The 16,898-nt window shown below is 53.5% G+C and overlaps 1 protein-coding gene across 1 annotated transcript; it reads left to right on the top strand.

Moving 5' to 3' along the window:
• Positions 1-3,148: 3,148 nt before the first annotated feature.
• Positions 3,149-15,639, top strand: LOC144727374 (uncharacterized). The gene is given in 7 exon segments (XM_078606145.1): positions 3,149-3,448; positions 5,875-6,607; positions 7,234-7,469; positions 7,934-7,980; positions 9,164-9,223; positions 10,237-11,054; positions 11,056-15,639. Coding segments are annotated over 7 exon segments (2,259 nt in total). The 5' UTR covers positions 3,149-3,377; the 3' UTR covers positions 11,350-15,639.
• The last annotated feature ends 1,259 nt before the right edge of the window (positions 15,640-16,898 follow it).

Here is a 16,898-nt window from a genome sequence, read left to right as displayed (position 1 = left end):
AATTAATGTTCGTGAACATTTTTTTCCAAAATTTTACACTTTTTAGGACAAAAATATCATATTTAATTACCAATTGCTTAATGGTGCCATGCAATCATCTGACCCATAGGTGGCAGCCATCTCAAGCCAGAGGACGAGAGGACTCTAGCCGCCACGCATATACAGGATTTATAGTGAAAAACTTTGTTTTTACGGGTTATTTTTTTCTGATCGAAATGCAAGAAATTCAACAGGGCGCTGTTGTGTCTATACCTTTTTTTTTAATTAAGAACAATTCAAAAAAATATATAATAATTTTTTTAAATCTATATATATATACTTTTTTTTTAATTAATTAATGAAAACAACTCACTTCTCCTCACAAGAACACCAGGAATCCATGAAACATGGAGGGCGGTTAAAATGTTGAGAGTTCGGTCACAAAGAGGTCATGGACATCCAGATGGACAAAAGATGTATGGACTAGCCTCCCAAGACATCTGGAGATGTACAAGATAAGGGCAGAATAAATAACGGTTGAAACTTCGCGTTTTCTTAACGTTTTCCTTACCGAAAAGTAGAAACTTAACAAAGATAATTAACCAACAAACAATAATATTTTTTCTATTATTATATGTTTCCTACCTACACGACCTTCCAAAAAAAATAAAAATAAAAACTAAAGAGTACGAATTCCAGAAAGCTTAAGTGGAAACATAATAACGCTTAACCTCAGGACATTAAAATATAACTCAGAATAAACACCAATCTCTGGAGAACTAAACTTGGCGAAGCCAAATAATAATGTGACGAGAATCATTACGAATATTCATTAAACATAGACGAATAATTACCACGATACTAAGACCGAAGGAACTCATAAAATATAATTAAAGAATAAATGTAACACACAGGACCACATAAATGTATTACAAACATCTCCTCAGCCACCTTTGTCTTCCAGCGGGGTCTGACGGGCAAGGAGGGAGCAAAAGGTCACAAAGGGGGGGGGGGTGTCTGCTTCTTCTCACTCTGTCTTGTTTGTTTTCTCTCGCAAGAGACGCGAAGAGAGGGGAGTCACGTTTTGAGTTAGGCACGGGCGCACACCGCGAAAGGGCAGTCTGGGTTGAGTCGGAGTCGAGCTCAGCGGTGCGACGGGGCACGCAAGGGAGCTGTGGCGGTTGTGCCTCGAGAAGTGATGGAACGAGGAGTCGTTCGAGTCGCAGAAGTCTGAGTTCAACCTGGGTCGGGGCTGGGTTTCAGCCGTGCTCCGGCTGGCGGAGCGTCGTGAGGAAACGAAACACCGATGCCGATAGCAGGTGTCGCTTCTCGCAGAACAAATGTAAGTGCGAGTGAAGCTGGCAGCTGCACTAACAAAGGAAGCACGGAGCAGAGAGAGTGACGAGTGACGACAAGCAATCAACCTGTAAAAGGACGGAGATCGCCAAGCGTCGACCAAGCGTGCAAAGCAGAGAGCGCGAAGCAGTGGAGAAAGCCTGGTCAAACGGCTGTGGAGAGAGAGAGAGCACAAGAGCAGCACGACTCGGACGTCACCGGGCGTCACCGAGCGTCGTGCCAACTCGTCATCCAGCAGTGGAGAGAGAGAGCGCGCAAGAGCAGCACGACTCGGACGTCACCGGGCGTCACCGAGCGTCGTGCCAACTCGTCATCCAGCAGTGGAGAGAGAGAGCGCGCAAGAGCAGCACGACTCGGACGTCACCGGGCGTCACCGAGCGTCGTGCCAACTCGTCATCCAGCAGTGGAGAGAGAGAGCGCGCAAGAGCAGCACGACTCGGACGTCACCGGGCGTCACCGAGCGTCGTGCCAACTCGTCATCCAGCAGTGGAGAGAGAGAGCGCGCAAGAGCAGCACGACTCGGACGTCACCGGGCGTCACCGAGCGTCGTGCCAACTCGTCATCCAGCAGTGGAGAGAGAGAGCGCGCAAGAGCAGCACGACTCGGACGTCACCGGGCGTCACCGAGCGTCGTGCCAACTCGTCATCCAGCAGTGGAGAGAGAGAGCGCGCAAGAGCAGCACGACTCGGACGTCACCGGGCGTCACTGAGCGTCGTGCCAACTCGTCATCCAGCGGTAGAGAGAGAGAGAGAGGGCGCACAAGCCGAGCGACACGCTGAGCGAGGAAGCAGAGACACGCAGGCGCTCGCGGCGGCCACGCCCAAGCCAGAGAAAACTTCTGGCCGCTGGTTGTATCCTCCTACACCACACAAGCTAACGACACAATTAATATTACGAGGGGACAACGCACACACAGCACGCACACGAATAAGACTAAAACAAATTATTGTCTTTGCGTTTCAAAAAGGGTTGCCATTTCGAGGTGGTGCGTTCAATATCAACTGATCGTGCAAAGCGGTGCTGCCGTCGAGTTACATGAATAAGAAATGTTTTAGTCATTCATTTTCGTTAACTGCATAATTTCGCCAATGAAGAAGTATTTTTAGTCATTCATTTTCGTTAATTGCATAATCTTGCCCATGAATTTATTGACGTATACCTGCTTTCGCATAAGAGAGTGTCATGTGCTTGTTTAGAATTAAAATTGCTTAACACCAACTGTTCGAGTGCTTCTTTCCAAGTCCATGCAAAACTGTCTTATTCATAAGAGCTGTATCCTGATGAGATCTGAACTGGTGACCTTAAATATCATAACACACACTAGGATAATCGGTAAACGTTTAATCGATGATAATCGTGTTATCCTGATTAACAACTCTGGATAAACGAAGCTGAGCCTAATTATCACAACTGCACACATTAACATCGTCGCAAGCATCCGCATAAATGACTACGATTATCTCAGCGATTATCATAATTTATGCATATCATTACACGCATCATCATAATTTATGCATATTAATACACACATTAACATAATTAATGCGATTTGCGCATTTTTCGGAAAATTATTAATTTTTATTATTTTCATCAAAATTTCATAACCCGACATATACAACAGCGCGCAAATAAATAAATAAATAACCGCGGGCCCCCACCGCGTCATCGCTGTGCGGCAACGTCACAGCCGCTTCGAGGGTGACGTCACGTTGCTAGGGGAGACGAAGTGGAGGGGGAGGGGTGCGAGGAGTGGGGGGTGGTGGGAGGAGAGAGACTCCCGTCTCCCAGCATGCACCGCGGCCAAGTTGCCCTTAGAGACAAGGACTGGGTCAGGGTACGGGGGGGAAAAGAGGGGCGTATCCGGCGGCCATCTTCCCACGGGAGATACCTCTGCAAAACCAATGGGGTGACGTCACCGAACGGCGACGCGGTCACTCCCCCCCCCCCACCGCGTGGGGTTGCCGCGAAGTGGCTCAGCGGTTGTTAGTGTCCCGTAGTAAGATGGCCGTCGCCTAGGCGCACGATGCCGCGGCGCGCCCCAGATGTGGTTCGGAGTGCAAAACAGTCCACGCTTGCCCAGGCGGCGACGCCGGCCATGTCGAGGTGAAGGAGGGTGAGTGCGAGCAGACGGGACGAGGAGAAGGAGTGGGGACGACGAGGGGACGGGACGAGGTGCTGAGTAGGTGATTGTGGTTGTTGTGGTGGTGGTGGTGATTGCTGCGGTGACGGCGGTGTTGGTGATGGGAGTGATGTGGTTGGTTTGGTGGTGGTGGTCGTGGAGGTGGTCGTGGCGGTGATGGTCGTGATTTTGATCACCGTGGGAGTTACGTGATGGTGTTGGTTGGTGGTGGTGGTGGTGATGCTCGTGATTTGCGGTGATGGTGGTAGGCACGTGGAGGAGACGCGTTTGTGATGGCGATGATGTGATGTGATGAAAGTTATATTTCTCCAGGTGGAGATGATTGCCGATAGCAGTGATGGTAGGACAGTGAATATGGTGGCGATAGTCACATCGTACAGGCGGTGGCGATGATGCCTGATGGCACTGATTGCTGCGCTGATGGAAGCGATGGTGGTGGCTGTGGTCGTGATTTCATGATCGCGATGACGGTGGTGGGGTGCTGCTGATGATGATGACAGTGATGTGGGCGATGGTGCTTACGTGAAGGTGATGGTCCGGCTGGTGGGTATGATGGTGATGGCCGTGATTTCTACGGTCATGTTTTTGTGATGGTAATGATGGTACTGGCCACGGTGTAGGTAATGGCAAGGGCGTTGATGGTCATGGCGGTGATAATGATACCCTTTCAACTCGTAGAATACTCCACTCACTGTACGTTGTGTGCGTTTTTGCGCCGTGGTGGTAATGCACGCTCTGAATTACACTCAGATGCCTTAATTAAAACACATGGATTAGATGCGTAATCCCGTGCCGCATTGAACCGTGAGCTCGGACAGGCCACATGGCAAACAGAGATTATGGCCATTCGTTGAGGCGGAGTGGCCCAAAAGGACATCGACCGAGGAGATGGAGGGATGATAGCCCCATGGTTGATGGCGATGGGTTAGATTATAGCAAGCCAGGAGAAAGGGTCGGGGGGATGATGGGGCATGTTACGACTTGTCCTAAACAAAATCCTGACAATCGTGAACACACCGTTCCGTTACAACACAAGTTTTGAACACTATGTAAGCGGCATGTCTGTACGGTCAAATAAACCACCACTACACACAAGGCCGAGTTATAAGTCCTCGCCCAGCAGCGGATTAACATGCGTGCATGTTTGTTAATGGGTTATCATATTGCGTCGGTCAATAGAGCCGAGTTAAATGGCACGTGCCAAAAGTGCGTAAAGCCGTAATCCTTTAAGAGCAGTCCATTACATAGGGATATCGCAGTCCATTAAGTAATTCGCGTGTTTTAGATTAACCACAATGGCTATATAGTTAGGGGTGTACACATGCACCTATTGTACAAATTTGACTTGTGCTGGGTGAGGTCATTATTATTATTATTCACGATATCTTAAAGGTCCAAAGCGCTCAGCCCCATTCCCTATGTCATTACTATCACCCATGGTCAACCACCATCACAGGCATCACACCATCTCCTGAATACCATTATCAGCGCCACCGCAGCCATCACTATCATCACCTTCATCAACCCCCAACCACGACCACAACCATCATCGCCTCGGCAATGATCACAGACACCGCCATACCCACGGCCACTGCTCGCCCCCCCATCTACCACGACCATTATCACCAACATCTCCACTGCCACCATTTCTGCTGGGGTCGCTGCTGTGCATTGCGCCATTGTGACACTTCACATGGAGGGCGTCTTGGTGAAGGAATGCGGGCACGCGTGTAACCACACACACACGAGTTTGCGAGCACATATTCCCCATATCAACCACACTATTTGTACCGAGAGGGAGCGCCCTTGCCAAGAACATCTGCTAACCCAGCAGTGTTTGTTAACGAGCCTCAGCTGCTGCTGAGAGACAAGAGGTTGGAATAAATGAACCCAAAGGTCACTTGCTTAAACACAACCCAATAGGCTGATAGACTTGACAAATATTTATTTTCATGGGTGAGGTTAAAGTATGTTTATTTATTTAAGCCTCGTGAGTAGCAGGGAGCAGTGCATTAGAACCCATTATTCTACTGTACTGTGCTCTCTGCCTTTTCCGACCCACACTGACCAACATAGCGAAGTATGGTCAAACAGTGACTTCCATAGGCATCTTTATCCATACAGAAGGGTACTCTGAGTGCAGAACGTCGGCAAGTAATTGCTTTACCCTCTTTTAAACGATTCGAAGTGGTTTGGATGTGGGCGCTTGCCACTCAGTGCAACAGTTACACCCATTTTCCACTGGATCCCCTTTTCAATTCTGTGACTTTTGAAATCGAGGCCGAAATCATTTATCGAAAACTCGACAATTGTTTGACAGCCCTACTAGCATGAGAACCCCCATGCGTGTTGTTTATTCCCTCCGTAACCCTCCTGCCCTCTCCTTCCACCCTTTACAGGGAGAGGCCTCCACCACTCCCAGCGTCGCGAGGGCCCTTCGCCATGGGTCCCGTGATGCCGCCGGTCAAGAAGTCGACCCTCACGACCTTCCCGTTGGGGCGCCACCTCGCCCCCGGCAGCCAGTCCCCGCCGCGCGCCACTCGCCTCTCCCTCGGCGCAAACTTTGGCGTCTTCTGCCTGAACGCCACCGCCGCGGCCGCCACCGTGCCGCGACCGCTCAGCCGGCGTCGCCCCTCGCAGCAGCACCACCAGCAGCCGGCGGCGCGGAAGCGCTGGGCCATCGGCGCCGACGGGGACGACCTGACGAGCCTGCAGTGGCTGCACGAAGACCCCTGCCTGCTCCACGGCCTGGGACTCGGGGCGCAGCCACGCGCCGACCCGTGCCCCTCGGACGGCAAGCTCGGAGCGAGCGGGTCGTCGTCGTCGGGCGGCGACGGCGGAACGTTCGCCGGCGGCCACGCGTTTGGCGCCGCCGCCGCCAAGGATTGTCCGGGCGACGGGGCACTGCTGCTGCAGCCGCTGTCGGGCGAGGACAAGCCGCCGTACTCTTTCAGCTGCCTCATCTTCCTGGCGATGGAGGAGGCGCCCGGCAAGCGGCTTCCCGTGCACAGCATCTACGAGTGGATCGCCGCGCGCTTCCCCTACTTCGCCCGCGCGCCCGACGGCTGGAAGAACTCGATAAGGCACAACCTGTCGCTCAACAAGTGCTTCCGCAAGGCCGATCGGGGGAAGGTGATGACGTTTGTTTGAATAAAATGAACGTGTATGTAACAAATCTCTTTAACCGACTCTGTACATTGACGACGGGAAAAGGGCGGAGACTAGGAGACAAATGAAAAGGGGAGGGGGCAAACCAACAGCAAAGCAAATGCGAGGTGCACAGCGATGACGACTAATTTAGCAAATTAACTCTATCGTAAATAACATTTCTAGATTTGAAGCTTTCGTGACTGCAAGGATTCATACTCTTAGTTCTTTCGGTAAAGTCACGTAGGTAAAAAATGAAATAAAAATTAATAAAAATAAAACAATAAAAATCACGACGTTTCGGAGGCAACACAAGTCTCCGTCATCAGGTGGGACCGTCACAGCCAGATTTGCTGCATCAAGTGAGGGAGGGATTCAAGGTACTTAAGAGCTTACACCTTGAATCCCTCCCTCACTTGATGCAGCAAATCTGGCTGTGACTGTCCCACCTGATGACGGAGACTTGTGTTGCCTCCGAAACGTCGTGATTTTTATTGTTTTATTTTTATTAATTTTATTTTTTACCTACGTGACTTTACCGAAAGAACGTAAATAACATCTCCGCTAACTAACTGACTTTACCCCCCCCCCCCCCCACTGCTGCATCGCAGGACCCCGGCAAGGGCTCCCTGTGGGGGGTGCAGCCCGAGTACCGACCCGTGCTGCTCGACGCGCTGAGGAGGACGGGCTACTGGACGCGCTCGCTGACGGACAAACCCTCGTCGTCGTCACCGTCGTCACCATCGCCGTCGTCGCCACCGCTGCCGCTGCTGCAGCCGGTGCCCCTCTCGCCGCGCCGATCTCGGCACGCGCCGCGGCACGGATGGTCGGCGTTCGCCCTGCGCAGGTACCTCCTGCTTGCCGCTCCTCGACGGCCGTCACGGCGTCGTTGCGAAGCCGTTGATCGGCGTCGTGACCTCCGATTAGCACGGTTGGCGACGTATGGTGCGAAAGAAGTTGAGCATGCGTGACGTCACCGTGTTTCGGCTGATGTGATGTGTGATAAGAATGTCATAGTTGTGCCTGTTGATGTCATTGAGGTGTCGTTATGAAGCCACTGGTATGCTTGTATGTACGTTGAACTTCTTTCACACCGTACATAGCCAACCACGTTAATCGGTGTGGGGGAAGGACAACACAAAAAGCAGTTCTAAATAAATATGAAAATGCTTTGTATGATTTGCAACGGTAGCAATCAAAATGAGTCCTAGGACTCTTAGTCGGGGGGGGGGGGGGGGTCCTGCTTTGCGTGTTGTTTGACCGATTCCACGCTGTTAACGTTGGATGACCACGCCTCCTTTCGTCCCGCAGTTCCTCGTCGCTCGTGCGCGCCCACCGGAGCCTCTCCAGCTTCCACGGTGAGCGTCGCGTCGCAGCGGCCTCTTCGGACCCTCCTGCCGCTGACCGGCTCCGCGCTACAGGGGGCTCCCGCACTCGGGTTCCCATCGGGAGTGCATTCTGTGGCTTGTGGCTTGGTGGGCTAGCTGGATGGGTGTATGGATAGTGTCTAGTGGGGAACGGTGGCGCAGTGGTTAGGGCGCTGCGCTACAAACTCGGTGAACCGTGCTCGTGGCCAACAACAGTGACGATTATTTTAACGCATCCTGGGCCTCCCCTTGGTCGACTCCGCTTCAAATGAGTACCCGGTGTAGTGTGCAAACATCACCACTGGGGAGACAAAGGCGGCCGGGCGTGGTGCTGGCCACCCACCCCCTCGTGTGCCATTCCAGCTTTCATAGGTGCTCGCGAACAGCACTTGCCCCAACAGTCTGTTCAAGCTATAAGGGGGATCTTTGGATAGTGTCTAGCAGCTACTTGGCTGTTTGTTTAAGGCTAGGACTGGCGTTTGATTGGCTAGTCAGAGTTGGGGGTTGAGCTAGTATGAGTGGCGAGTGTTAAGGCTTGTACTAGTATTCACCTTAGCCTTAAGTCTTAACTAGCCAAACAGGCTCAGGGCCGATACTAGCAGCTGGTTGGCTAGAATTTGGGGTAGGGCTCACATTGATTGGTTAGTCGGCTAGGGATAGGTATAGAGCTAGCATTTCATAAGCTAGTCAGCTCGGGTTAGGGTTAGGTCTGAGCCTAGTTGGCCATTTAACTCCGGTGACTGGTACCAGCAGTGTCAAGATCGGCCTCTGTGGAGGAGGTTCATGAAGGACGCTGCTCGGCATTTGGATGCAGTTGCCCTCCAGCAACAGCTGAGGACAGAGGAGCGACGCTCACAACGAGCAGAGCGCTGGACGGCTAGGTGGTGCGTCTGCCAGTCATCTCTGTCAATCCATGGGACCTGACTGTCCCATGACCTGTCAGCAGTGAGCCTTTGACACTTCACGTTGCCTCGAGGTGCACCTAGCCTGGCACAATTGCCGTGGCGACGTCACCGACGCTTGGTGGCGAACGATTTTGTTTTTTGTTGTTGTCGTTGTTTAACTCCACCCCCAAACCCCACTTCCCCCACTTCCCCACTGCCGGTGCATTCTCCCTCTCCATGTTCCCCGCCACCGATGCTAACGGCGCCACCGCCTCTCTTCTCCGTTCCAGCTGCCGATCGGCGTTCCTCGATGGTCGTGAAGTCGCTGCACGGCACTGGGCCGTGGAGAGGTAGCGTCCCTCCTATCTTTGGTTCCTCCGGGCTGGAGTTTATGATTATTATTGTAAAAGAAAAGGCAATATATCGTGCTGCTGCCGTGCAGTAATTGCGAACGCGGAAGGACTTGCAATCCGGAGATTTTAAATTCTGTGTCCCAATGCGGCAGTTGAAATAACGAATTGTCCATTTTGTTTGTTTTTATATATTTATGTAGAACTTTTTTCGCATCGTACATAGCCAACTGTGCTAATCAGAGGTGTGGCAGTAGTACAGCAAACTAAACACAAAAACTTGTTTTAAAGAAATTCGTTTTTTGTAATCCCACTCTTTTGTCTACGTGGCAACCTGATTGATTTCGTGGAACAGTATATTTTTTACCGGGTTTCACCTTATCTTTTGAGTATCATCAGCAGAGTGCTGTCACTTAGACGAAGACTGCTGGATTTTCCAATGTTACAGGCAATATCCGATAACAAACATGATTGGGCCCAGTAGTTTTCGTGACTTGCAGGGATTCATATTATTGGTTCTTTCGGTAAAGTCACGTAGAAGGGAAATAATAAAATAATACAAATATAAAACAATACAAATTCTCACGACGTTTCGACTGCAACACAAGCAACACAAAAATCCACAGCAAGAAAATGTTATTGCTGTGGATTTCACACCTGATGATGATTCCTTGTGTTGCAGTCGAAACGTCGTGAGAATTTTTATTGTTTTATATTTGTATTATTTTATTATTTCCCTTTTACGTGACTTTACCGAAAGAACCAAGAATATAAATACCTATTCAAACTGCAGTGTTTATTTAAAACCTGACAGTGCATTGAGACTTAAACATCTCTCTTTTCTACACAAACACACAGACCCTAGTGTGTGTGTTTAATTATAGATTAAGAACTAATTAATAACTACGTTCCTTATCTTTGCGGGAGTGCTGGTGAATCTCACCAGTTGCCCGTGCGGTCTGGCCAAATGGACGACGCTCACACGCGACTCGTGTTTTTTGCCGGAACTCCAGGCTCCAGACTCGACTGCGCCGACACCGTCAAGCCGTGCCCGAGAAGCCGGGGCCCGTGGTGTCGCCCTGCCACCGCCACCGCACCGGTGCTTCAGCCGCTCGCCGAGGGCGGCGTGGCGGAGAGTGAGCGCCGTTCGGAGGCGTACATGCGCCTCGTGCGCGGCAGGGATTCCAAACTCTACCTGAAGCGCGGCCAGGGCCCGTGGCCCTCTCGGCGCCACCCGCCGGCCGCCGGCGATGAAATCGGCGAAGCGTGCGGCCCAGTTGCCGGTGGTGCGAGCGGTACCGGGAGCGGCGGCACAAGTGACGCCGGCGGCATGGGGAAGGCGGATGTAAAACCCGCAGCGACGATCGGTGGGAGCGCCGCCGTTGTTGCCACAGAGGCGGTGAAACCGGCGGTGAAACTGGCGCCGGAACCGGAAGCCGTGGGCGACAGTGGTGGTAACGCCGTCGACGGCGCCGGGGTAGAAGCGGAACACCCGAGCACCAGTGTCGGGACGGTCCCGAGCGACGACACAAGGAATCCCGGTGGCGGCGATAATAGTGCCGGGGTAGACATGGCTGACGGTAGGAGCGCTGTCGTGGTCAGACGCGGCGGCGGCGGCATCCGTCGCGCCGGTTGCACTAACGCCCTCGCTGACCACAACTACGGGCTCCCCTGCCCGCCGCCAACACCACCACCGGCACCGCCAGTGGTGCCGCTACAACCACCGGCGGCGCCAAGCGGCCATGTGCACCGCCAAACCCGGCGCGAGAAGCCTTCCGGCCGGCGCTGGAAGCGCGCGTGTCGCGAGGCAGTGAAGCGCGGCAGAGTCGGGCGTGAGGACGGCGAGGTGGAGCAGGAAGGGAGTGAGGGGGGTAACGACAACATCGTCGTCGTCACGGCGCGGGCGGCATCGCAAGCGCAGGCGGGAGGACGAGCGGAGGGAAGAGCAGCAGCAGCTGAGCTGGGAGGCGCGGGTGGCCGGGGTGGATGAGGACGTGAGGGAGGCGGTGACGTCGTTGTTGTTCCTCGCCGGCATTGACGTGGGGCCCCTGTGGAGGCCGCCCGCCGGCGCGGCCGTGGCGGTGGCGGTGGCGCCGGCGCGCCGCGGCACTGCCCAGCTCAGCTGACCACGGCGCTCGGTCGGTTTGACGGAGGAGGGACGCGATCGCAAAGGAGAGATGAGCAAACGGCTCCCGTCATGCAAAGTTCACGCGCATTCGTTGAAAGTAGCGTTGGCAAAAAGTACAACATGTTTGAGATTACATTTACGTGTGTGCTGAGTAGAAAGACACACTTTAAGTCTCTGGGTTCTCGTCCACACGGTCAGCCGCTTTGTCAGTCCACCGCTGCGTCACCACGCCGTGCCGATCGTGGTGGGTTACTTGACCGTACTTTACCAAGCTGGTCAGTGCTCGTTGGTGAAGTGGTGGGGTGGCCCAAAACTGGTTAGGATATATCGCTCGCCACGGATGTTAGCCATGGCCGGGTCACTACCGCGCACCATCCTAAGATCGACAACACCTACGGATTGGAAGTTTCATGAATGTTAGATCATTTGGTACGTGTCCAGTATTGTGGGAGCAAAGGATTCGATCAATCGATGTCTCGCTGCGTGGCAAGTAGCTACAAGATGAGAGCCGTACGTGATGTTTTTTTTTTGGGTTGTGTTCATCAGCGCCGTTGGACCCCCGCGTCCGATTGCGTTTTACCTCCGCTAAACGACGGAAACATTTTCCTCACCGACGCAAATGCGGCTTTTTGTGGGGTCGCGCACGAGGCCGCAGGTGAGGGCGTGCGTCAGCGTTCGCAGACCATTGTGTGTGTGTTAGTTATTCATTAATACCTAATTAATAACTGGGCGTGCCTCGTGGAGGAGGGGTTTTCTGCCGAAGGGAGCCAGGATGTGGGGGTGGTCGCCGTTTCTAAAAGGGCACCTAGTAGTCAAACGCTGAAGTAAAGTTGCCAAGTATAATTTGAAGTCGGTTAATCGACGTCCCAGCTCAACTGAAAACTCGCAAGTTGTCTGCTAAATTGCGAATGTGTGGAACGGTCCTGTGCCGGTCGTGGAAATTCCACATACCTATAGCCCCTGGCCAATAAGGGGGCGGACGCCGTAGACCTTCCGCAAAGACGGGGGTGCCTGTTTTTATCCGCCAGAGAGAGATGGATGGGTAGTCGACCCTCACCCCCCTCATCCCCCACTAACCGGGGATTCAAACCTTCCACTTGTTTTGAGAGTGGAACACTCACCGCTGCCCCACCTTGTTGCTATCATCGTGAAGCAACAATGCCTTGACTCTTTCACTCTCCGAGACGTCTGTAAGTTGCATGGTGGGTGCCCCTAGTTCACCGCTGAATCTCGGAACGCGGAAGTGTTTAGCGTTAATTTTTATTTAGAGAGGCGTAGCGCCGTTGTTTTTGAAGATTTTGTCACTCACTGCGGAGAACCATTGCGACACAACCGCACTCTACGATAGCTGGCGCCAAACCGTGCCGCACACCCCGCGTGGCCTTGTACGTCTTCAGGTCCCTCCGACCTGAAGACGTACCAATAACTTTATTTTACTTTCTCTTCCGATTCCTTTCCGATACTTTTTTCTTCAAATTCCTTCCCGATGACGTACGTGTACGATGAGGTACACGTACGTCATCGGAATGGGAAAGGGTTTATTTCTGTCTCCAGGCACGGCCCACGACCGCCCCCACCTCCCACCCCCCCGGTTGTACCCCTTCGCCTGCCTTGTTGTAGGACCCCCCCCCCCCCCCACATCGCTCGGCTGCTGTTGAAACTCTAATGGCTTCCGAGATGTTCTTTTAGCCCCGAGTGTTCACCGGCACGTTCAGTATTGATCTCTCTCTCTCATTGGCAAGAGCGCACAAGTTGTGAATGCAGGGTGATTCCGTTTGTAGATACCCCACTAAAAATAATCGGGAGTGATTCGTAGGCAAGAAAAAGAGTTTGACTTCAAAGCCTCCGCACGTATACTGCCCATCTCCATTCTTCACGTTGGTAAATCGTCTAACAACCGTGTGAGATACGGAGCCATCACTTTCACAGTATTCAGTCGTCTTTGAGAAGAGAGTGAGGAGGGTCGTTATGAAGCCAATGGGCTATCTTTTAATTTATTGAGTAAGTTCCCAACTTGTTTTTTTTTTGTTAATCCTGATTGTGCCGTCGGTGTCGCGTTATCACGAGACGAAGAACCCTCCCACAGAGTCGCCACCTATTCAGTGGGGTATCTATACATGTTAAGCCATAACATTAAGTTTTATGTTGCTCATGGGTTGCTCACACAGTCGTTAAATATCTCCTTAACGAGGCCGCAAGTTGCTCATTGCTTCCCGCGTACCCCTCCCCCACAACACTTTACCTGTGCCCCCTAGTTGGGACAGAGGCCCCCCCCCCCGTCCCCTGCTTCGCTGCTGCCAGCCACAGGGAGACTTCGCAGCTTGACATCGGCAGGAGCGGCAGCAGCGCGTTTCGTTTCCCCGTTCGTGTCGACTCCAGACGCGTTCTCGCCGCTTGAGTGCAGCGCGAGTCGCCGTCCGTCACGCGCGGCGGTCAGGTGACCCCCCCCCCCCGCCCCACATCGGCAGTGGTCGTCTTATCGCGTCCTGCCACCACAGTGGCAGGTTTTCCGAGTATCGACGGCCCCGCGCTCTTTGCGATTCACCGCGGCGACACGTGCCGGGGGGGGGGGGGGGGTTAGGGTTATGGCGATTGCCCCCTTTGCGTCAGTGATCACGACGACGACGACGGCGGTGATCATGCGTGTCATAGTTTAGGACGAGGGGTGGGGAAGCTTTACGGCTCCCCGCGGGCCACACGATGAGACCCACCAACCACTTCTTAACGGCGAGCGATGACGTCTTGGCCGCACTGATCGGGTACTCCGGAGGGGGGGGATGTTTTCGATGAACCTTGCAACAACAACTTGTTTCTAATTTTGATAACGCTTGGTCACCTGTAAAGTTTGTGAGCCCTGGTTATTTCTCGTGTTTATTTTGGATAGTGCCGAGGTGCGTGCGTGCGTGCGTGGGGCAACCCGCCAACGGTATCCAAACGTCATAGCACAACACCGTGGCTCTCGTGGTGCGAGGCACCAGGGAGGCACCGCCCAGCGATCGGCATCGGAGCCGTTGCACGCTCGCACGCTCGCACGCGCGCACGCTCGCACGCGCGCACTTGTCAGAGTGGACAGTGCGGAGAGGCCGTTTGCATGGTACTGGCGGAGCTCGGTACAGATTGTAGACTCCTGGTTGAAGCCACACCAGGTTCGCTGGAGGCTGCTGGAGCAGTTCTCTCGTTGCCTTTTTGGACCCGGAGCCTTTTTGGAGAGGTGGGAGCGGGCAATGTTGAAGGTCAATGTTAACCTGTGGTCCTTTAGTGGGGTCTATCCCCCCCCCCCCCCCCCTTCGATTGAGCACCTCTTCGTTGCGGATATTGGATTTGCAACGACGTGTTGTTAATACTGCGCTCTCGGCTGTCATGGTGAATATGGAGAATATTAAATATATATTTTGATTTTTGTTTTTTAAACATATTTCTAGAGAGACAAAAAAATATATCAATTTGCATTTTAGAAAATATTTTTTTTTCTAACTTTTGCAAAAAAAAAGTGTTTGAGCTAACGCTGCCAAAACCGAACGGAGGCTTCCACGTGGGACAACGAGTGGAGTTGGACACAATTGGCACAACGAACCCCTCCTCCCCAATTACACCGTGACATCACTGCCTTATCTTGCCGATGCCACCTGTGAGGGGATGTGAACTCTGACCCGTTACCGCGGAGGCACGAGCGTTGGCTGCCTCCTCCCTCCGCCGTGAGACGGGGAGGAAGGGGTTGTGGGGGGTTGTGGGTAGTCCGTTCGCGTGTACGGCTGCCAAACGTCGCCCCGGTGTGTTTCAGAAAGGGCCGGCTGTCCGTCTGGGTTGTGTGTCCCACCCCCCCCCCCGAAGGTTTTTTTCCGGCCGGATCGGTCGGTCGGACGGGGCATCGCGTCCCGTTGGAGGCCGCCCAGAAAGGTTTGCGTCTGCGCCCCGTTAACACCGAAGACGTTCGCAGGTTTTTGGTTTCCCGCTGGACATGTCCCGGCTCGCTGATAGAGTGGGAGTCGGTGGCGCGTGGCTGGGTAGTCTCGGCCAACCAAAGCGAGATGTATATTTGGATGCGGTGATCCTGGTGGCATTTAAGGCCTTGGACCGTCTGGGTTTCCCTCGGAGCTAGCCGGCGCGCTGGTTTGTTCTTTTTTGCATTAACGGACACTGCCGAGGAGATTTTATTTGTGGAAAACCGGTCGGGTTCTCGGTAAGGGGAGGGAAAATTACATTTAAAATGTTCTCTTAAAGTGTTAAAATAATGTTTGAACTATTGTTGTTGATAACGTTGGTAATAAAACTAAAGCTATATCTGTTAGTGGTTTTGTTGGGTGATTTTGTTGCTATAATAAGCATAGGAGTGGGGGGGGGGGGGGGGTTAGAGGCGCAGCCCTTGCAAGTACTCGCTTACTCCACTGCGGGTGGAAAGGCGTCCACTAGAGGCAGCTGCGGAGAGCCCCGCACTACCGGTTGGATGTCTTGGCAGAGGTGGAAGTTATCCACATCTTACTCCCACCACACGCCACCTGCCAATCAAAGGGGGCCGCGGTGGCGGGATGTTAATTACTTGGCCTGGAATACAGGAGGTTGTGGGTTCGATCCCGACCCCTGACGCCTCCTGTGTATTTGGAGTTTGGGTAATTTTAGAAACTTGCGCAATCGTTTGAACTTCCGCACCCGGAGATGGAATCGAACTCGCGACCTCCGGATTGCCAGTCACGTGTGGTGGCCATACTGGACATCTGTGGGGGGGTGGGGGGGGGGAAGAGCTTCATAGCTCATCGGATTCCTTCAGTATAAATAAACATGCAGACTCCGACTCTTTGCACGAGGATCCTGCTCCATCGGAACGAACGTTTTGGCAATTCCGGTAAATGAGAGTTCTGCTTTTTTTTTGGGGGGGGGGGGAGGAAACCAAAGTACGTGTCCGGAGAAACCCCCACCACACCCGGGGGGGGGGGGTAACATGCCCCGCGGAACAGAAAGGTTCACAGTGAAGCACCGCAAGATAGCCGTGCGGCATCTTTGTCGTGTCGTGCAATGCGCGCGGATTCATTCGTTGGTGGTGGCTGAGCGAGTGAGTGGCTGAGCGAACGAGTGGCTGAGCGAGCGAGTGGCTGAGCGAACGAGTGGCTGAGCGAGCGAGTGGCTGAGCGAGCGAGTGGCTGAGCGAGCGAGTGGCTGAGCGAACGAGTGGCTGAGCGAGCGAGTGGCTGAGCGAGCGAGTGGCTGAGCGAGCGAGTGGCTGAGCGAGCGAGTGGCTGAGCGAGCGAGTGGCTGAGCGAACGAGTGGCTGAGCGAGCGAGTGGCTGAGCGAGCGAGTGGCTGAGCGAGCGAGTGGCTGAGCGAGCGAGTGGCTGAGCGAGCGAGTGGCTGAGCGAACGAGTGGCTGAGCGAACGAGTGGCTGAGCGAGCGAGTGGCTGAGCGAGCGAGTGGCTGAGCGAGCGAGTGGCTGAGCGAGCGAGTGGCTGAGCGAGCGAGTGGCTGAGCGAGCGAGTGGCTGAGCGAGCGAGTGGCCGAGCGAGTGGCTGAGCGAGTGACTTTCGGGCACCGTGGCTGCGTTTTTAAGCTCGTTT

Source organism: Lampetra planeri, chromosome 25 (assembly GCF_965212315.1).
Source record: "Lampetra planeri chromosome 25, kcLamPlan1.2.h2, whole genome shotgun sequence".
NCBI lineage: Eukaryota > Metazoa > Chordata > Hyperoartia > Petromyzontiformes > Petromyzontidae > Lampetra > Lampetra planeri.
The sequence above is the reverse complement of the archived record's forward strand: the minus strand, read 5'-3'. Positions and strand labels throughout refer to the sequence as shown.